This window comes from Prionailurus viverrinus, chromosome A2, assembly GCF_022837055.1.
Source record: "Prionailurus viverrinus isolate Anna chromosome A2, UM_Priviv_1.0, whole genome shotgun sequence".
NCBI lineage: Eukaryota > Metazoa > Chordata > Mammalia > Carnivora > Felidae > Prionailurus > Prionailurus viverrinus.
In genome coordinates, this window is record NC_062562.1 from 20,938,005 (window position 1) to 20,960,684 (window position 22,680).

Genomic DNA, 22,680 nt, shown 5'->3' on the forward strand with positions numbered 1-22,680 from the left:
CAAGAGCATAATCAAGGCCACGCTTTGGGAGGGTCTCTGACGGGGCAATGATACCTTGCATTTAGCTACTTTTCCAATTAGCACAAAGCATTCTCCCTTTGAACAGATAAAAAGTCCAAGTGGCTTGGCGCTAGTCTCCACGTGCTGTGGGTCTTGGTCCTTGGCCCCTGGGTGTGTATTAAAGGGGTGCATTTTAGCCAAACCACCACCTGACACAAGTTGCCCTGTTTCTGGGTATAAATGGAAAGTGTGGGACATCAGGACCACTATGACCACCACCATTATCACTATTACCATCCAGGATACGGTTTGTGTCAATGATACCCAAAAGGAATTAATATATTAGTGAAAGAAGAAGAATGCTTTGCCACCTGAGAACGATGCCTGATGATGTTGCCTGCTGGCTGCAGGGTGCGGGATGCAGGGCTCAGACCATCATCTGGAGGACCAGATCCCCAGGCCTGCCACTCTTGTCCGGAAGCTGGCATTCAGGGTTACTGAGAAGTGCTGGAAGCAATGGGCCGGAGGGAGGGGCTTGCCACACAGAAAGCACCCCATTTTATTCTGAAGGAAAAAAATACCCCACTTCTGCTTCAGCTGCCATCTGTGCAATCTCCGCGAGAGCAGCGCTCCCTTCAGGGGCCAAGGAAGCTCACACCAGGTCACCGCTCCCTCAGAGCCTTCTTGCAGGTGGCCAAGCCGGGGGTCTTGAGCCAGCCTGCACTGAATCTGGAAAGGCACGTGGTCTGGGGTGCACAGCAGCCAAGATGAGGTGTGTGACTCCTCCTAGCTAACTCAGGGAAATGTGACCCAAAAGACTCTGCGTTTTCATTTCTTGGGTTTCTCATTGAAGAACATTGTTCCCTCTCTAAAAACCCAGACCACAGTGCTGACATGGGGAAAGCCACAACTCCAGGGCCATCTCTGTTCTAATTTGGTGCATAACATCAGGTCTCCTTCCTTCTCTTACGGAGTAAGTTCCATGTTCCTGTGAAGGGTCAAGTGGCCACATCTGTTTCCGGGCCAGGATGTTAACTATAACGTCCAGGAGATAGTTTGCTGGTGTGTGTGGCACCTTAGGTCAATCACAGCAGAAAGGAATACATTAATCAAAGGGAAAAATACTGATTAGAACAGACTGGTGACAAAAATAACGTATTGATTTTAAAAGAGCTTTTTGGTCTTCCCTTAGAAGCGGAGCTCCTCCTTCCCGTTGGGAGGTTCGAACGGACGGTGTTCAGTCCGGCAGCTCTCCGACGTGTCACCTGCCTGGGTCAGTCCTACTCCACCGCAGACCCCCAGCAGGGCTCTTCTGCACCTGCACAAAACTGCCCTGTGGCTGGTCCAGGTGCCACAGGTGTCCACGCCTCTGCGGTCACAAGGTTTTGTCAGCCAGTCTGGACACACCTAACTGAGTCCTAACAAAGTGGATCAGCCTGGTCTCTGTGAGGAACGCTGTCCCAACAGTCATTCCCAAGCAAAGGGCCCCCACGGCAATGTGCGCCAGCCTGGCTGGCCAGCCCTGCTCACAGCAGAGCAACACCTGTGGGAAGAAAGCATGGTCATCACCCCTCCATCCGTACGGCCTTCCTCTGGGGCAAGCCAGGGAAAGTGGAGGCCCTAATATTCCAGCTTCAGGTCAGAAAGAAGGGGTGACAACCGCACACCGAGGGGCTTCTCTGTTCCCACTGATAACACTGTTTGGCCACGTCTATCGTAAGATGCTGTCCTAGAGGCTTAGGGGAAGGGGTGGCAAATACAGTAGAACCTTGGATTGTGAGTAACTTGTTCTGCAAGTGTTCTGCAAGATGAGTAAACACTTCTAATACATTTTAACTTGATAAACGAGCAATGTCTTGCAAAACGAGTAGTATGTGATGCTGAATGTCACATGATCACAACTGAGTCAATGGTTCCTAAAATTTGCTTTGATATATGAGTGCTTTGGATTACAAGCATGTTTCTGGAATGAATTATGCTCACAAACCAAGGTTTCACGGCACTTGCCCAGCTGATTCAGGAAGAGGAGGAAGGGGGAGCCGAGAGCAAGGGACAGTGGGCAGCTTGCAAAATCATGTAGTGTGAAGGCTGCCGGGAGTCTCACCTCAGAAATACCAGTAATCCCACCACTGAGGGCGAATGCTCCGAGGAGGGCCGGTGATAGGCACAAGCCCACCAGGGGCCTATGAGGGCTCTTTCGGTAGTAGCGGTGGATGAAGCAAAGGCTCTGTGTGATCCGAATGCCCATGTTAAAGCAGTTGGCCAAGATGAAACCCACACTGCCACACCACTGGGTCAGGAGGTAGGATAACACCAGGAATGAAGATGATAGGGCCAGCATTGTGAAATTGTACCTGCAGAGAGGGAGACAAGCAAAGCAGGGCAGTGGGTACGTTCTCCCAAGATAAGATTGCTCCAAAATAAGTGGCTGTGAACATGAGATCACAGAAAGCACCTCTGAGTTGCCATGACCCAGCTAGTTTTCATAACCATGAATGCTATATGGGTAGCACGGAAATGTCATTGTCCTGCCACCCCCCGGCCCCCCACCGAATAGAAGAGTGAGAAAATGAGTAATTCAAGGTGTTTATGGTTTTTAAGGATAAGTGATTTGACACTTTGTGGTCAAAACACATAAAAATCCTGTTCAGCCCAAGTCTTCAATGTGAGGCACAAAGAATATGACAGGGTAATCATTACATATGAATGCAAACTCTGAGACAGGCACTGTGAGGGGTGCAGGGATACGTTGGTGAGTGACACACGTGGCCCTGCTCTGAGGCTTCAATGCATTTTACAGACAAGGAAACCAGGCACAGAGAGGCTGAATAATCTACTTAAGGAATGACCTTACTCTGGGCCCTAAACTTGGGGAAACGCATACTGCTTCCCTTGGGAAATGCAGAAGCCCTGTAACCTTGGCCAGGAGACTTTACCCGCAACAGGTGACCAGCCTCCAAAGTGACATGCACACAGGGAGCAAGGCCTGAATCACTGCAGTGTCCCCATCCTTCCATCTGCTCTTCATGTCACCAGAGCTCTCTGGATTCCTGACTGGATGGACTATGCTTCCCTTCTACTTCTCTGGCTTCAAGCAGCATGAGCTTAGTTACCTTTAGGTCTCATCAAGGGCAACTGAGTCTTAGCAAAGAGAAAACAGTTGCTGTAGTCTTCCAAAAGGCTTGTACAGTCATGAACAAAATTCTCCAGCATCTGGTTTCTGCCTAGCGAGCAACAGGCATTCTAGGTACATAGTTTTTGAGGGAACCAAACCATTAGGTCCCCCAGCTATGTCTGCTGGGTTAGGAAACCTCATAGGCCACCCAGGTTCAGCACGCAAGGGATGGTAAGAAAGCCACTATGTCTGCCAAATGCCCAGGTACTAGTCCTCAGGCTGACCAAGCCCAAGGTGCTATGGAGATATACTTTATCAGAGGAGGTGATAAGAATACCACACACACACACACACACACACACACACACACACACACACACACAATCCTCCAACAAGGGAGGTGTACTTTTCACTGACACCTGATCAATGATCAGAATGGCCAACTTCATAACAAGCCACTGAGGGTGGGGACCATCACAGACCAGTTACATGACCTCTTTTACAAAAAGAAATAGAGCTATATAATCTTTTTTTTTCTCCCCAAGAAAATATCTCAGACAGCTCTACTACACTAATCCTTGGATTTGAGGCAAGAGATTCCAAAACTTTCAAAGTCATTCTCACCCAACTCTAAGTAAAATGTCAATAATGGGTGAAACCAGTAGCTAATTCATGCTAATTCAAGCAGCAACGAATTCAACAGTGTGGCTTCTTTGGTGTGGCCATTTGGGAAGAGCTGATAATGATAAGGGCCCAGTGTTTTTCACTGTCAGAAGATGGCTCTACAGCTGTTGAAATTTCCAGAACTCACAAATCTATAGCCTTAAAGGCATAACCCACTTCAGGAAAATAAGGGAAATTTAAAGATGCAATTAAAATACCACTTTTTAAATCAATTCAAAATTAGCGACAATAATGACTATTCTATAAGGTTTGGTTACTGTAAACAGTAAATTCTTTATGAATGCTGATTTTTTTCATGGCCCCAAGAAAATACTAGGCTTAAAATCATGCTTATCAAGACATAGATGGTCAAGGATGTGGGCTGTGGCAACAACTGCAGTATCCCCCAGCGGGTGCTGGTTGAGCACATCAAGGCACAGCCATCAATGTGGCCTCCACAGCCATGAAAAGGATGGTGCCAGTCTCTCATGAGCCAACATGAGAAAATGGCACTCGTCCTTCACTCAACAATTATGGAGACCAGCTCCACGCTGGACATTCAAAGGCCAACAAAGCAGTCTTGGGCCTTTGTGTCCCTGTCCCCTGTGCCTGAGAGGCTCTGCCCCATCTTTGTACAGCAGACTCTGCTTGGTCACCCAGCCTCAGCCTGAATGCCACCTCCTCAGAGGGGCCTCCCAATCCAAAAGAGCCTCACTCTTTCTGCATAACCCTGTTGTAGTTATCTGAGCTGCACAGTATTTCCTTATTTATTTACGTGTTTGCTGTCTGCCTCCCCCACCGTCAGCTTCAGGAGAGCAGGGATCTCGTCTGTCTCTTCATTGCTGTATTCCTAGAGCTTAACACGATGCCTATTAGAAAGCAAATGCTCAAAAAGCATTTGTCAAATGAAAAGAAATGGAGAGCTCCTTAACAAAACAGAACAAAAATTCTTCAACAGGGAAGACGAAAAAGCCATCATTCAGAGTCTATATATATTATGAGGTTATTAACAAAAAAACTTGGAATTCAAAGGATTTTCTAATATTCCAGGTCCAACCAAATGCCCTATTTTAATTTAGAAAAACACTGATTAAAGTTTTAAGTAAAAGCCCATGACTTTATTAATACACTATTTTTTTTTTCAATTCAGAATCTAAAATGCCCAATGTAAATCAAACTGCCCAAACCCACTACAAAAATCCTTACTGGAGTTGTATGTCTGGTTAAATTCACAGAGATAAAAAAATGCTGTGGTCTGTGATGAGGCCAGGTGCCATGTGCTCACACGGGGGCTGGGGGCTGGGCCGCAGGCCCAGACAGAACCTGGCTGCTGGGTTTAATACACACAGGGGGAACACATTTCACTCTTTGGGGAAGTGCGTTGCTACAGATGAAAACTGCATTAGAAGGCACTTTGGTTCTGTGTTTTCTCCATGCTGACTACTAATACCGTGGAAATAATTTTCCAGATGTTTATATATCATCAAAATCGCATTACAGCGAACTTAGAAAGTTGTTTCTTCTGGTTCATTGCAATGTAAGAGGAAAGAAAGCAGCCAGCCACTGTCTATATTCCCTCATGATTTGATTGTAAGATACATTTTACCATATTAAGCAGGCTTAGTGCTGACTCTCCCCCTTAACACTAATGCTGAAATTATTACAACTCTAATTTCCAAAGATAGATAGATCTTTGGAGATAGTTGATAGATACAACTCTATCTCCAAAGAGATAGATTCCTTGTCCAGAGCTCTTTGTACTGTGGCCCAGTGCCTCATTTAGTATATTTTACATTATATCTAAAAATTATTTCACGTTTGAAACACCTTTCAAATAAAAACACAGTATTTCAAAATTAAACTTAAATAGACCTTTTCATCCATGGGGAAAAAAAGGGTGGGGAGGATGACTCCGAGTAGTTTTATAGTTACACATTTAACTATCTGAAGTAAAAACCCTATCTGGACCAGTATCTGAGAACTGCAGGTTGTGACTTAAAAGTAGGCTGAGAAATCAGTTTACTGGGTCATGACATGGCAGTTTGAAAAATGCAATCTAACAGAATTAAGAATCATCAGTGTGTCTGCACATAACTGGGGTATTTGCTGCTTCGTGAGGGCTTCACTCAGTCATGTCCACCTAATATGTACAGGGTCACAGTGCTCAATGTAGTTTTTACTGATAAACTGGTCTGGACCAGTGGTTCCTCAGACCGTAGCTGTCCATCAGACATCTCCTAGAGCTATGTGATGAAAGATTCCTTGGCCCCAGCCCCTTACAGGCTAATTCAGTTGGTCTAGGAGGGGCTGGAACTCCTAGGGGACTCTGGTGGGTCTGGGCTAAGATGCTGCTCTGGGCTCCAGTTCTCGACTGTGCAGTAGCAAAGTCACCAAGCTTCCTTGTGAAACAGCCCCAGGCTGGAAGCATAAAGAGGCTGCTCTGAATGATAGGAAGGTTCTCCAACTCTCAGAGTTACCCTTTCTTGTCCCACCTCCACCACTGGGCCTGAGGGCTATTGATGGCACTCAAGGCCTTAGAAAGGCAGTACAAGACCTCCCACAAGGGATCCAGGCCTCAAGGGACAAGAGGATCACCAGGACCACTTGCCTCATTATCTGCACCCGTCCCTCTACGGTCTTTCCCTTTTCCTCCTCTCCTTTTCCCCTATCAGTTTTACCCCTCTCCTCAACCTCATCCTGTAGTGATGCCTTAAGATACTGCCATGCTACTTCTGGCATTTGGGACGCAAGAGATGAATGATGCTGGGTGAGGGTCAGAAGCTCTAAGCTAGGAGGTGGTGTCAGAATCACTGAGGAGCTTTCAAAAAACACGTATGTCGGGAGGCGGCTGGTTTCGCAAGCGTGCTAGGAGAGTGGTGGAAGAAGGGCCGATAGGAATCTGCACATCGAACAAGCTCCAGGGGGCATTCTGACTGACGGCCAGTGCTAAGAACCAGTCTGAGGCACCAGAGCAGAGGTCCTGATCTGGGGTCAATGGATGGGAAAAAATTGTGGCAAACATATATGCGCACTTGGGCCTTTCTCTGAGGAAAGGTGTCACAGATCCCTGAGTTTCTCCAAGGCCTACAAGTCAGAGTCTCAGGTGGAGGACTCTGCATCTTGCAGAAGCTCCGTGGTAACCCACAGGGGCACTGGGCAAGGCGGTGGAGGAGTGGAGCTGGTCCTGTGCCTGTCTCTGCAAACCTGGACTAACACAGCCCCATGGGGCCCGGATTTCTTCCTCCTCCAAAGGGAGGCGAAGGGGGGTTGCTGCCCCGGCCGTGCGTGGGGAAGACTAACCGGATGGTGCGTGCGCAGCCACCGGAGAGCCCGGGCATGGCGCTAGTGCTGTAGGTGCTGCCTCTGCGAGAGCTTTCCGTGAATCCACGCTCAGGACGAAAAGAGAGAAGACTGGCATCTCGGCGGAAGGCCATGATTAAAGGCGGGTCTTTCAGGTTACCTACCTGTCGACCTCCTCTTTGCTCATGGCAGCAAATGTGAAACACTCGGTCACTCCGTTGATGGCAAGCAGGAGGACGTAGAGACAGTAGGAACGCAGCAAAACAGGACCTATGAGGAAACAACCCACGGAGACTCCAGAGCCCAAACAGAAGGCCCACACGTACCAGAACTGGCTCAGGAGCCCTGCTGGTACCGTCAATGGGCAGACACGTGCTCAAGCCTATGGTCTTAACTATCTGGAAGGCCTCCCAGTATTCCATGGCACCGATTAAAAGAAACGGCTAAAAACAAAAGGGCAATTGAGATTAAGCCTACAAATCTCTCTTAACAACTAAATTCTCATCTGGCCAGGAAGCAAGTCTTCTCACTTTGTAAATCTGCACGAAGAGGTCTGCTGGTTTGAGCACTCAAGGCCACTAGTGGCCCTGCATGTATGAGAACCTCGGCTGAACAGGTCCTGGACAAAAGACACTGGGGAGAAGCCCAGGGCTCAGGAGCGGCAGAAAACTAGAGACAGAACCCCTCCGCAAATCTGCAGGGAGAATCAGAGTAACCATCGTGTTATTTTCTTCTAAAACATAGTGATGTAGTTCTATAGCTAACTAACAAGCTTCACAAAAATCTGCTAACAAAAGACTGGGAGCCTTAAAAATGGAATTGATCCCCTCTTTTAGGAGGGCCATTACCAAGAGGCAGCCAAGCAACTTTTTTTTTTTTTTAATAATCCTGTTTATTTTTGAGAGAGCACGCATGAGCGGGGGAGGGGCAGAGAGAAAGAGGGGACACAGAATCGGAAGAGGTTCCAGGCTCTGAGCTGGCAGCACAGAGCAACGTGGGGCTCGAACCCACCAGCCATGAGATTATGACCTGAGCCAAAGTCAGATGCTCAACGGACTGAGCCACCCAGGCGCCCCACAGCCAAGCAACTTCTAGTAAAACCTATGACCCAACAATTCCACCCATAAATACCCATCCAACAAAAATAAATGTATGTGTTCACAAAACCCCTTATACAAAAATGTCCATAGCGGTTTTACTCATAATAGCCCAAACTGATCATCAACAAGAGAAAGAATAAACTGTGGGCCAGCCATATAAAGGAATACTTCTCAGAGAAATGATCAAAGAGAAAAAAACTACTGATCCGTGTCAAAACATGGATGAATCCCAAAAACTGTATATTGAGGGAAAAAAAACAAACATTAAAGTGTCCATACTTTATGATTTAATTTGCTTTTTAAAAAAACTTATTTATTTTTTAAATGTTTATTTATTTATTTTTGAGGGGGAGAGAGAGTGAGTAGAGGGGGCAGAAAGAGAAGGGGACAGAAGAACCAATGTGGGCTCTGTGCTGACAGCAGAGAGCCCGATGCGGGGCTCAAACTACGAACCAAGAGATCGTGATCTGAGCTGACATTGGACGCTTAACCGACTGAGCCACGCAGGTGCCCCATGTGATTTCATTTATATGAAGTCCCTTTTAAAAGCAACACTGAGGCGCCTGGGTGGCTCAGCTGATTGAGCTTCTGACCGGCTCAGGTCATGATCTCACGGTTCGTAGGTTCAAGCCTCGCACTGGGTTCTGTGCTGACAGCAAGAGCCTGCGTCAGATTCCATCTCCCTCTCTCTCTGCCCCTCCCCTGCTTTCTCTCTCTCAAAAATAAACATTAAAAAAAAAAAAAGCAATACTAATCTGTAGTGATAGAAATCAGAACAGTGGTTGCCTCTGAGGTAGAGGGAGGCAGATGACTGGAAAGGGTCCTGAGAGAACTCTCTGGGGTGATGAAAGTGTTGAACCTATCAACTAGGATGTTGGTTACATGGGTGTATATATTTGTCAAAACTCATCAAATTGTACTCTTAAGAGTACAGAATCTTACTTTATGTAAATTAGGCCTCAATAACTTAGTCACTAAAAGAAATCCAGTGTTCATATTTTCTGGGAAAGGAAAGGCATTCAGATCCACAGCACGAGTCCAAAGAGTCAGGAGCAGAGCAAGGAGATGAGGGAAGGAAAACCAGCAGGGGCCAAGGTTGGGGATATACTACCAGAAGCCACCATTGGTGTTAGAGAGAGAGCTGAAAGTTCGGTCAATGTGAGAGGCAGCTACCACGAGGAGAAAAATGCTAGAAGACCCTGCTAGGACAGTGGCACTGATGGAACCCTGGGCCAGGCAAGAAATAACAACAGTCCTGATTCACCAAACAGCACATTTTTTTCAGAGACTGAGAATCCAGACTATTCTTAAGACTCTTCTATTTCTGAAGAGGATACCAAAGGAGTATCTTTTTGAATCTAAAATTGTTATTTTTTTTAATGGTGTTGTATTAGTTTCAGGTGTACAATATAGTGATTCAACAATTCTACACATTATTCAGTGCTCATCATGTTGAATCTAAAATTATTAATGACGGACATAAAACATTAGAAACAGAATTTATTACCTTAGAAATCAACTAACACTGACCCTTGTAACTGATAAATCTATTATCAATGCTGAAAACTGGGACCAGCCTCTTGAGCAAAAGGGCTACACAATCACAGCAGTCTGTTTCTGTACCTTCTATGACTAATTACTCCACCAGGTGAACACTGTATTGATGGGACAGCCTTCTCCTCATGAAAATGTCCTGTGATTTCATTACAATACAAGCTGTTTCTTGGTGATTACCTTTTTTAAGGAGGCCCTGCTACTGTGAAATAGTCAAGTCCCCAATCTCTGCACACTGACTCATACTAATGGCTTCCTAATGAGGCCTCCCTGCCTGTCTGATGGAACCCCAGGGTCTCACAGCACAAGCTGCAGGGAGCTGCAAACCACCTCATTGGGTTCACAGCAGGTGTTTCTCCAAACTTAATGACCTTGGCTCTTGTGTAGAAACTTGGCCCCTCCTCCGTAATACCCTAAGTTTGGGACCATTATAGTGGAGACCAAAACATGCCAGGGAACTTGTAAAATGGATCTGACAAAGCCCTTTACATTGAGATGGGGCAGCAGAAAGAAGACTTCAGGGTTCTTGTCTAGTGCCCTGAGGAACTGAAAACATCTTTACGCAACCCAAGATGAAACACTGCAAGTGGACTGCCAGCCTGTGGCCCAGCACATTTTGAAATTGGTGAAGTCCCCAGGGCCTAGCAAGTGCTGTGAGGTGCTCAGTGGCCTGGGCACCGATGTTTCAAAGTTAGACACGTTCGATAATTTTGTCCTTCAAAGACCAAGAGTCACTGGATTAAATATACCATTTTACTTGCCGAGATCAATTTTATTCTCTGCAAATGGCTCCGAGTTATCCTTCAGAGGCTCTCATGCATCAGGCCGTGAGATTTATGTGGCATTTACTACCTTCAGATGTGTTTAGTATCAAGCGGAGACTCATTAGAGCCTGCTCTCTGCCTTCCTCCCTCATCCAAGAGGGTGCACAGGGAAGTGCCCCGCAAGACACATCTTAAGCCTGGGAGGAGAGCCAAAGATTCATAACGACTTCTCCAAGTGAATTTGGGGGACTGGCTGATGTGGTGCCAAACCCCCCTAATGGTACCCAGATGTTTCTGACCTTGTATGAGGGGAACGGCCTCAGAATCCCAGCCACTGATAATGTCCCCTATACTGACAAGTATCAACCCGTATGCATGCAAGCTTTTGAATTTCATAAGACCTTTCTATTTCTGATTAGAAATTAGAATCAATCTGACAAAACTCTTGCGCGTACCTGATCCAGAGCTAAGCATGACTCCTCCATAGATATCCAAAGCCAGCTGAGAATAGGCAAAGCCAAAAATGGTGATGGTCAGGCCGGCCAGCAGGGCCAGCTTGAGCAGGGACTCCAACACGGTGGCGGCCACAGCCATGTCCTCCTGGGACAGGGGGAGAGGGAAGGAAGTTGGATGAATCATGAGCTAAAGAAAAACTTCACATCTGGCCTTATCTCTCTTTGCTGTCTTACAGATCACTCGTTCACCTGCTGAGAGGTGTCACTGCTTTCCTGCAGCCTATGCTGTTTCCATGTCAATTAGCACGAAGGAAATGAAGGAAAAAAAGACAATCTGTCCTTTTTTTTTTAATTTTTTTTTCAACGTTTATTTATTTTTGGGACAGAGAGAGACAGAGCATGAACGGGGGAGGGTCAGAGAGAGAGAGGGAGACACAGAATCGGAAACAGGCTCCAGGCTCTGAGCCATCAGCCCAGAGCCTGACGCGGGGCTCGAACTCCCGGACCGCGAGATCATGACCTGGCTGAAGTCGGACGCTTAACCGACTGCGCCACCCAGGCGCCCCGACAATCTGTGCCTTCTTAGGTAGTTCAGGGGAGGTCTGGTTTTTAACTCATTCAGGATAAGTTATTTCAAAGGTTGCTTAGGAAACATTAGCTTTCTTCTCTGATATTTATTCTTTTTTTTTTTTTAACGTTTATTTATTTTTGAGAGAAAGAGAGGGAGAGACAGAGTGTGAGCTGAGAAGGGGCAGAGAGAGAGGGAGACACAGCATCCAAAGCAGGCTCCAGGCTGTCTGCGCAGAGCCCGACGCGGGGCTCGAACCCACAAATTGTGAGATCATGACCTGAGCCGAAGTCTGGCACTTAACCAACTGAGCCACCCAGGCGCCCCTGGTATTTATTCTTAAATGGACAGCAAGTTTTTACATTGCTAGCCGGCTAGCTTTGTCAGTGTGCTTCTCCTGACAAACGTCTCCAAATTCTGACGTTCCTGTCAAAGTATGCTTAGGAAAATATTCCTAAATCGACTGAGAACCAGTCGACTGTGCATAAACTGTATTTTTCAAAATGTCTTCTAAGACATGTAAGAGGGTGACTTAGCTTCCTTTTAATTCTAAGAGAAGTCAGACATTTTCGATGGTTTTAGAAAAAGGGAAGTTTCGACAACCAAATATGCCTGGATTAAAATCTCTTCTGTTATTTACCAATAGGAGTATATAGAAGAGTGTAGCTCTGGGCACTTCACGGTCTTTAAGAAGCTTATTTTTTTTTTCAACGTTTTTAATTTATTTTTTTTGGGACAGAGCGAGACAGAGCATGAACGGGGGAGGGGCAGAGAGAGAGGGAGACACAGAATCGGAAACAGGCTCCAGGCTCCGAGCCATCAGCCCAGAGCCTGACGCGAGGCTCGAACTCACGGACCGCGAGATCGTGACCTGGCTGAAGTCGGACGCTTAACCGACTGCGCCACCCAGGCACCCCTTTAAGAAGCTTATTAAGCAACTGGTGTGGTGAGTGACACCAAATGACCACATCCTTTTCTCCCCACGCCCTACAGGAGACTTGTCCCAGACTCTGCATCCTTCGGCTTGCCTGTGGTTCTTGAGAATGTGAGGATGGAGGAGGCAACCTCGATTCTTCCAGCTACGCCTAGACCAGGGGAGGGGTATGTGCCGCACTGGGGATGGCTGCAGAGAGTTCTGAGAAGGCTGGATCAAGAGTGAGCTTACAAAGAAGGACTAAGAATGAGAAGGGAGGGGCCAGCCAGGGCAAAGGGAGAAGGCTTCAAAAGAAGTGAGCTCAGAGTCCTACCATCATTTGGAAGGCGATGGAAGAATGAAATCTAGAAGGAAATTTCAGATCAAACAGAAGGGAAACTGGCTGCTGCACATTTCAGTCTGTTTACCCTGAAATTGGAGAATTCACCAGAGAGACAGCGACCTAAGAACCAAGACTACCTGCTTTTGAAGTGTGGCATCCTTTCCTCTCTCTAGCACCTTGGCGAAAAATATGTAAAAACTCTCCTCTATTGGCTGGAAAATTAATCTGGCCACAAGGGAGCCAAGATTATTCACTATATCGTATACACCTACAAGAAAAAAAGGAAGAAACAATAATCCTACTAGTTTTCTGATTTGAGTTTTCATGGCACCATTAACATTCTTTCTAATTTAATTAAAAAAAATTTTTTTAATGTTTTATTTATTCTTGAGAGAGAGAGAGACAAAGCATGAGTGAAGGAGGGGCAGAGCCAGAGAGGGATACAGAATCCGAAGCAGACTCCAGGCTCTGATCTGTCAGCACAGAGCCCAACGTGGGGCTTGAACTCACGAGCCCTGAGATCATGACCTGAGCCAAAGTCAGACGCTCAACCGACTGAGCCACCCAGGTGCCCCACTAATTTAATTTTTTTAATGGAACTTTTTTGAGGTAATTATAGATTCACAGGTAGTTTTAAGAAATCACAGATCCATTACCCAGTTTCATGAATAGTAACATTTTGTGAGAGCAGGGCACAGTATTGCAGCTGGGATACTGACACTGACACAGTCAAGACAGAACATTTCCAGCACCAGCACTTTTTTTTTTATAGAAATCATTAATGCCAAGTTGATTTAAAAATTTTTTTCTTTCCACTACTTCAGGATTATAGTCAAAAATAAATACAAAGAAAGTATTGAGACTTATCTAGCCGCACGATCACAGGGCAACTCTGTGACTGTGATGGCAAGCTCCCTTTTCTGTCAGTGCCCCCAAACCCCAGATGGACACCAGAGCTCTGCAGGAACCAGGGGATCTCAACAGAGAACCTGCCACCCGAGTCACAAGAGAGGGGGCGGTCAGTACACTCTATATATTTACAGAGACCAACAATTTTCAATCTTTAGGAATCATTTTTTTCCAATATTCATCTTTTATAATCATTGGGTATATTTTTCATTAAATGTATCAAACCGCAGAGAAAACTATTACTAATCATCTACTAACGGTGTTCACTACAGAATTTCATCTTACCCTGATCGCCAAAATTTAACACGTTCAAAAAGGTCATTACGTATCGCTCGCCTACAAATAGAAAACCAAAATAATTAGCATTTCAAGGGCACATTATTTTCTTGTTTCCTTTTCTCTTATTGACTATCAACTTTCCAGCTGGCAAATACTCTCAAAGGAGAAAAATTATATAGTCAGTTAAAGACATGTTCTTAATATTGATTTCAAACAAGATTCTATCCATAATCTCAAAATAGTAATAACGGCAAATGATGGGGGATTTATTGACAGCAAATCTCCAAACCAGTTAAATTGAAAACAAAAACAAAATCAATAAGACCAGTCTAATAACTTAAAAAAAGGGAGGAAGGTAAGATTACTATATGTTAATCATAAAAATGACTGTTCCAAATTTTAAGTGTAGGTTCTGTGAAATGAGAGGTCCATGATTATGTGCACAGGCTCATCAGGTTTCCTCCTTGTGTGGCCCACTGTGGATGGATGTAGCTCTGAGCAGTGCCCACAGCCGTAAAGGGCAAATTCTCACTTCCTAGCAACTTGCTCAAAAAGGAAAGCGATATTCAGAGACTAGAAGCAGTGAGGATCTTCTCTCAAGTCTCCCTTTGGTCCTCCCTGCACCCTCTCGGACTCAGCCCACATGACCACAGGACATCACTAGCTCCTATCTGTGTCTCTGCACTGCCTTGATCCATCCTCATTGCTAACAGTCCCAGCTTCTGCAAATACAGATCTTACGGTGACCCCTGCTTTCACACCTTTAAATGGCTCTTGATGTTTACAAAAAGTCCAGGCTCTGTAATTCTGCACCTGAGGCCTTTTGTAAATCGACCCCAGGCTATCTTTTCAGCTTTCCTTCACCAACCTCATCCCCACCTACCATCACATGGCCATCCTCTGCTTTGCCCCATCAGGCTTTAGCCCCTCCAGCTGCTCTGCTTCAGGCTGGGCCCCTCCTGCTCCCAGCCTCGACTCTAAGCATGCTGGCCACCTAGACTGGCTTTTCCACAGGAACTTCTATGTGTTCTGGTACAAGCGGCTTCTCCTTCCCAACTCTGTAAGCTCCCTGGGGGAAGGAACCACATCTCCCTCACACTGCTGTCCCTCGTTTCCTAGCAGAGCTCCAGGAAATGCGAGGGCACTCGAAAGAGCTAATGTTTCCAAGTATAGCTCTCGCAGCCCTGGTTCAAAGCTAACCACACAACTGTTTGTGTCTCTGGTGAGAGAATGAGCTCCTCGAGGCTGTGGCCTGTAACTCATTCATCTGTGTATTCTCAGCACCTGGCACACAGTGTTCAGGAAATGTGGGGGCAGAAGTTAACAGCACCTATATTTTTGCTATTACAATGAATGATTTCAACTGTTTTTTAGAGTTGTAGTTTGTAGATAAAAAGAACCTTGTGGGGGTGGTCCTTGTCCGGCCACTTCCTCATTTCACAGCCATGGAGATGAAAGCCCTGAGAGGTTCCTAACAGCCCTGTGCAGTCAGGCCAGGGTGGCCCCACCGTGGAAGCCATCGGTACCACATTCAGGCCTGGCTAACTCACACCTGCTGCCACAAACCTAGCCACTCCAATCTAGACAATCAGGCCATTGCTTGACTGGATCCACTTCTTAACTCATTTCAACTGCTCTTAAAACTCCGGGAGGAAAACAAAGTGCATAAAAGCAAATGCCCTTTCCAAACTCCCTCCACTGATTTTCCCATTCTAACAACGTGAACTATCACAATATACAATTTCACTACAGATACCTTTATCAATAAATATTTGTTGAACACTGATCACAAGCAGTCCCAGCAGGGTTCTGGGGAGATGGTGGTAAACAGCACATCCTGCTCCCAAGCAACATAGAGGTAAGGCACCTTCACTCAGCTCTCCAAAGGCTTCTGACCTTACTTTCCCCAGAAGTCCTATGAGTGAGTTTCACTTTTGTAATGGCAATGTTACAGACTCAGGCTAGAAATAAGCACTGTCAAAGCTCAAGAGCCCTCAGAGCCCTCCTGGTTCTATGCCTTAACTCACAGACGGGGAAAGTGGCTCAGGGGAGTTACTTCCCTTTGGAACCATAATTAACGAAAAATAAAGACAGGGGGAAAAAAGGAAAATAACGAGATAATAATAATGATGGTTATATTAGAATGCTAGAATTATAGGGAACTTTCTATTTTCTAAAATTTTTGTAATGAATTATATTATTTTTATAATTAAAATATAATTTTTTGAAAAGATTTAAAAACATGTTCAGTAACAAATACGTAGGTGTACGACATACGACATTTATGTGGAGAGAAGCCACTGCCTTTACTGGCTTCCAGCTGCCTCCAGCCTCACTCTCTGAACTACAGCTGGGCATAAATAAACCAATACACACATGGAGAAAGACTAGCTGTATGTGCAGCTCTGTGCCAACCCTCTGCCTGCATTGCTCTGTCACTGTTAAACTGGAAAGCTTTAAGAAACTGGAAGCCTGGCCACACTATCACATAAGGGTGACTCTGACTGCTTAAAAAAATAAAATGATGAAAACTCAGTTCTTAAAAAAAAAAGTTCTAAAAAAGAAATGTCTAAAAAGTTAGGACAGGATAATGAGATTATGGATAATTTTATTTTCCAAGTTTTCTGTAATTCATAAAGAACTTGCATAATACATTTCTTTAAATGATAAAACAAGGGGTTTAGGAATTAGATGTGGATTCAAATTAAATCGTTCCTCATTACTGTAGGACCCTGTAGAAATTAGACAATGGCACTGACCCTCGGTATGTAAATGTCAGTGTCCTTCTTATTTAAAAAGCTCCGATTTCTGAGGTTCCTCAGGTCAGGGAGCTCTATAAAGCAAATGGTCCAGGTCTAGGTAATCAGCAGTTCTGTGAAATTCCCTCACTTATATACACTATGGTATCCAGACTGCTCAGGGTGACCTTTCACTTACCTTCTGTCAAAATCTGCTTCAAGAAAGACTGTTTGAAAAAACTCCAAGTCAGTTTAGCCTCTTTCCAATTTACAAAAGCCTAGAAGAGAAAACAAAACAAAAACAAAATCTCCCAGGCATTGCAAGTCGAAGGGTACAATAATGCTACACGAGAGGGAAACTCATTTTGGTGCCTAAATCCCAATTTGGAGAGTGTCCGTTAATTTTTCATTTAATGCTAAGCACACAGAAGGCAACCAACAAATCCTGGCAAATCCTAGCAAAGAGTTTCCACTGCTAAACATGAAGACAAAGTCCTAGGTGGGAAGAGCCTCTCTGTAAAGGGCCTACAAAGATTCATTCACTGAGACCCCTAAGGAACTGTGCTATGCCCTTGTTGCACAGATGGTAAGTTGACCGTATCTAACACACAGCTCAGTCGTTTATCTCCTTGAGATAGGTCTGAAGGATTCCAAGCTGCAGAACAAATTCTGCTCCACACACCCCACATCTTAATGCTGTATTTTGCCATCCAGGGTCCCTTTATACAAAGTATATGAGCTTTGCTTGTGTATTTCAAAAGGGAGCCGGGCTTCCCAAGTCAGTCAAACCACTCAAAACGGTTATGATACACGGGAGGAAAAAACCAACCCAAAACTTTTGATATGGCTCTTCCAAAACTCCCAGGGAGACACCAAACTGCCCATTTCCTAAGGATAGGAAGGTAAGGAGAAAGTAAATGCTTAGGAAGGGCAGAGTTCAACCTGTAAGAGACAGGCGGTCTCAAGGCCAGACTGCTGACCACAAACTGGAAGAGTGGAGCAGCTAGCTGGATGTGACTTTTGCCTTTCTATCTCCCCCAGTTCCCTCTGGAGGCCCCTCCTCTCTAATGTAGGCATCCTGAGATCCCATAATGTTCAGTCTAGGTGTTAGGTTCTTAATCTCAGGGTACCTGCATTTTGAAACATTCTTACTAACTCAAAGTGATGACTTTGAAAGGGAGGATTTCAGGGGGGCTCTTTGGGAGGAAAGGGGTGAATCACAAAGGCCAAGTCCACTCCACCTCTCCAAAAGATCAGTTACAGCTATGGAAGTTGGCCCAAGGGCAGATGTGGAACCTGTCCCAATCACATGAACCCCTGATCTTGGCCCCAAAACCATCTGTGTAGAGCACGGCTGTCCAGTGGAAATATAATGCAGGCTATATATATCATTTTAAATTTTACAGCAGCCGCAGTGAACAGTAAAAGGGAAATAAAATTATTTTAATATATTTTACTTAGCCCAAAATATTATCATTTCAACATGTAAAAAAATATTAGAGGCATTTCATATTATCTTTTTCATACTAAGTCTTTGAAATCCAGTCTTATGGTGTGCTTACGACCCATCTCGATGTCCAGGGTAGCTGGTGGCTACCATTCAGGACAGAGGAAGTCTAGAACATCCCTTAAAAATGAAGGTCATTTTCAGGCTTCAAATATCTTCACTCCTTGTTTTCAGAGCGTTTCTTCTAGACACTGTGAGGACAAGCCTGAATCTCCCAAGCCACGCTGTCCTCAGAGCATCACTGGACCTGGAGCAGATGCCATGGGGAGCACTAACCCAGGAGTAAATCTTCCCCAGTGTCAAGGAAATTGGGCATCTCCTTTCCCGAGAGCAAAGAGCGCCAGAGTACCTACCACCACTAGGGGGCACTGTGAGCCACATCATCGCCAGCACCGATCCCTCCCTTAGCTCCAGGGGAGCCGTGGGCAGCTCGCCTGCACCCCAATGCCAAGTGGTCCTTTTTGGCTGGGTGGGGGGTGGGGGGTGCTGCACAGCAGTGCCTGAGCTCTTTTCAAAGGAAATGAACAGTTACAGCTGCCCATGGGGCTTTTGTGAAGCCTACTTGCCAGGAGGTTGTAAATGGGGTTGGGAAAATGACTGAACTCTAAAAGATTGTTTACCAGGGGCACCTGGGTGGCTCAGTTGGTTAAGTGTCCAACTTCTGCTCAGGTCATGATCTCACAGTTCCTGGGTTCAAACCCCACATCGGGCTTGCTGCTGACAGCTCAGAGGCTGGAGCATGCTTCTGATTCTGTGTGTGTCTCTCTCTCTGCTCCTCTCCTACTCATGCTCTGTCTCTCTCTCTCTCTCAAAAATAAACATTAAAAAAAAAAAAAAAGATTGTTTACCAGAGTGAAATCTTGACAGTGTATTTGACCTGAAAGCTCACACGTGAGCATTCCATTCTCCTAATGCCTTCAATTTAAATGGACCCACAGTTTAGAAGGAATGGTCACGCTGCTTACTATCTCCAAAATGCTCATTCAGGACATAGAGGCAGGAAGTCTGATCAAAGACTGGATTTCTTCTCAGTGGTCTCTGCTGAGAAGAAGAAGTGGGAGAAAAGAAGCAGCACATTCTTTGGGCTTTTACTATTTTGTTTAGGATGGATATGTCACTTGGCAGGAGGTCAAAGAGGCCTATTTCACAAGAGCTAGGTTGGTACTGCTTAGCTGGTCTACGTGGCTGTGCATTTCTCTGGAATCCCCTGACCAACAAGCCATTCCATTGCCTCCTGTACTGATGGAGAAATAGAGGCGTGGATGGCAAAAGGTAATGGGCAGAACCACAGGGGAATGTCTGCAATCTGAATTTGGGGGCTCACAATGCTTTAATATGAGTCACTCTTCCCCTTTCCAAACTCTCCTGCCTTAGCACGGTCCAGAAGCCATGTGCCTCCCACACTGACAACAGTCACCAGGGAGTCTGCGGCCACGGTCTAGTCTCCATATCACCTCCACATCCCACACAGTACCCCTTCCTCTCCCTCTTGCTCTGGGCCTATGGCCTCTGCCCCAGCTGTGTTCATGCTCACATGTCCTCTGACTGTCCTCATCACTTCTCATCTGGACTGCCTCCTCATGAGCTTCTTCACTTCCAGCCTCTTCTCTAGCTCATCCTGCTGGGAGGGTTTAGGCTTTGGAGTCAAGCTCACAGACTGAGGCTCAAACTGGAGCTCCCAACTTCTTAGTGCTAAGCCTCAGTTTTCTCATATGCAAAATGGGATAAGGAGTCTATCTCCTGGTATGAGGACTGAATGAGAGAAAACAAGACACTTGATAAATCTGAAACAGATGGTAAGTGCCTCGACACAGGCACCTGTATCACAGCTCTGTTCACAAACCTTTCATTAGGCTCCGCTGCCCCTGAATCAGGCCCACGCTCCACAGCACCAAGGCCACCTCTACCTGGCCTTAGCCCAGCAGGCCATAAACTCCTTCCACCTTGTTTCCTCTCCCCTCCCCCACTGTTCAGCCAACCTAAGTACCCCAGTCATCTCTGCAATCCCAGTGCCAACACAGTGATGGGCAGATAATGGGGCCCAAGCAAACGTCTTCTTCCCGTAGCCACAAGTGAGCATTTCTACCACACATGCCCATTCACCTCTGTCCACCCATGTGTCAAGGCCCAGTTCAAAAGTAGCTTCCTCCAAGAAGCCTTCCTCAATGCTGCTGCATGAATTCATCAGTCCCTTCCTTGTGCTTCTATTTTGTCAACACTACACACACACACTGTCTTGCAATGGTTAGTTGAACACATCTTACCTCCCCATCACAATGCAAGTTCTGAGGGCAGGGACCCCACTCAGGGCATCTGGTACAGTGCTTAACACAGAATACTGCTTATGACATGCTTGCTGTGTTAAATGCCTCAGCTTTACTTAAATATTAGCAGATCTCTCATATGAAATCACTCAGAAGTGTCAAAAAATAGAAAAGATCTAAAAGCAGCCATTATTTGAAGTATCACTTATTTATTTTAAGGCTAAGTAAGTCTCTTTTGCAGAAGATGGAATTCTACAAGTACAGGAAATAAATCTCCCATTTTGGCCAAATTGATTTTGAATAGAATTGACCAGCTCTCTATGTGGGAACCCCCAGTGCAGAAAACTGCTCCCAAGGGTCAAGGTAGGTACATGCTGCTGGTGGTAAAGCCATCCACTGCATTCAGATGCAGCTCATTTCTTTTCTCTTAAAAAAAAAAAAAACAACACAACTTGAATAATGAATTGTTCCACCTAGAACTTCCCAATTGTTAAGTCAACAAATAACTACTTTGGGCAATAAGCCAATTTCTTCTGGAAGACTACACAGCAGGGAGATTAAAAACACAGACGAAGATTAGTTCACAGATACAAGTTAGAGAGAAGTGGGTCCAAATTCAGATGTGGGATTTTGGTTTGGTCAGTTAACTACTCTGAACCTCAGTTTTCTCATCTGTGAAATGGAGACAATATCTCATAAGGTTATTACTATGAGGTTTAAGCACATGAGTCCATGTAAAGTGCTTAGCAGAGTGCCACTCACAGAGTAAGCATGCAGTCAGTGGCAGTTATTATAAACGGTTCTTTGTTGAAGTTCAAATACTTTCACAATTCTTTAAGTCTTCAAAGGGGCCTCACAGGTTGTGCAGACTAATTATCTCACCTTAAAAATAAGGCCCCTTTTGGGAGCCTGGGTGGCTCAGTCAGCTGAGTGTCAGACTTTGGCTCAGGTCATGATCTCATGATTCATGGGTTTGAGCCCTACATCGGGCTCTGTGCTGATAGCTCAGAGCCTGGAGCCTGCTTAGGATTCTGTGTCTCCCTCTCTCTCTGCCCCTCCCCCACTCATGCTCACTCATGCGCTCTCTCTCCCTCTCTCTCTCTCAAAAATAAATAAATCATTAAAAAAAGAAAATAAGGACCCTGAGGTCTGGAGAGAGTGATGCAGGCTTCATATCAGCACTTACTGCCTCCCAAAAGCGCAGGAAGCTCCCTGAGGCCCAGCAATCACCTTACGTATCTGTATCCCAGACAGCACCTGGCAGAGGGCTGTGCTCTGTCAGCAGGAATGGCCCACTGTGTGTAACAGGTACACATACCTTCTCATGGTCAAGACTTCTGTCCCAGAAATATGAGCCTGGGTGCCTTCAGGACGGAGTGCCAGATCAAACCACTGGGTTCCTGCCCCGATGCCACCAGTGGCTGTTTTGCTAGGATGTGCCGGTGGAGCTATCCCTACTGAGAGCAGCAGCGGCATGGGGGGCGGGGGCATGGTATCAGCTGTCACTTACGGACACCCACCTGTGCCAGCCATGGTGTTAAGTATTCAGATGCCCCATCTCATCCCGTTCCTACAAGCACCTTAGGAGAAAGCTACTTTTAGTATCCCCATTTGACAGACAAGTAAACTGCAGCTCAGAGTTGTATGCCCACCACAGAATTAAATACACACTGAGGCTCTTTTCATTACCCTCTCCTTGCCTGTGTTAATAGTTCAAATGCTCTTTTCCAAAATACTGCCAGGCCCAGGGGCTGGCCCGGTATGAAAAGCTGCTCTGTGGGCAGGTGGCAGAAGCTCTACGCAGGAGAAGCGATCCCAAGTCCTTATCCTCCAAGTCTGCAGATGAGGCAGCATGGTATCTCAAAACTGCCATGCTGATTTAGGCTAAAGGTGAGATCTGTGTGATCGGAATGGAGAACGCTTATCTAACAAATGAGAACATATCTCGCTTCGTTACATAACATCTGGTCTTTCTTGAAAAGCTGTCTAACAGGATTCCATAAGTTCTGAGACTTATATCTCAAATACTTTCCTACTTTCTCAAGTAATCACAAGAAAGGAATAAGGAGAAGTCCAGCTGAAGCCTCACCTCCACTACGTGCACCACATGTGGGCGGCAAACAAGTATGGGAAAAGGGAAAGTGAGTCGGCCCAGTTCACAAAGCATCTGAGCAGAGGCAACGTGGCATAACATCACGTGTACCACGC

General features: G+C 45.7%; 1 protein-coding gene across 1 annotated transcript in view; it reads right to left on the reverse strand.

Annotated features, from left to right (window-relative positions):
• Positions 1-367: 367 nt before the first annotated feature.
• RFT1 (RFT1 homolog) overlaps positions 368-22,680 on the reverse strand; it is a 36,440-nt gene continuing 14,127 nt past the window's right edge. The window contains exons 7-13 of the mRNA XM_047849545.1: positions 16,901-16,979; positions 13,970-14,020; positions 12,913-13,043; positions 10,952-11,096; positions 7,243-7,348; positions 2,105-2,354; positions 368-1,543 (exon numbers count right to left, since the gene is read on the reverse strand). Coding sequence (XP_047705501.1) covers positions 1,376-1,543; positions 2,105-2,354; positions 7,243-7,348; positions 10,952-11,096; positions 12,913-13,043; positions 13,970-14,020; positions 16,901-16,979 — 930 coding nt within the window. The 3' untranslated portion in view covers positions 368-1,375. The remainder of the gene's footprint in view (positions 1,544-2,104; positions 2,355-7,242; positions 7,349-10,951; positions 11,097-12,912; positions 13,044-13,969; positions 14,021-16,900; positions 16,980-22,680) is intronic.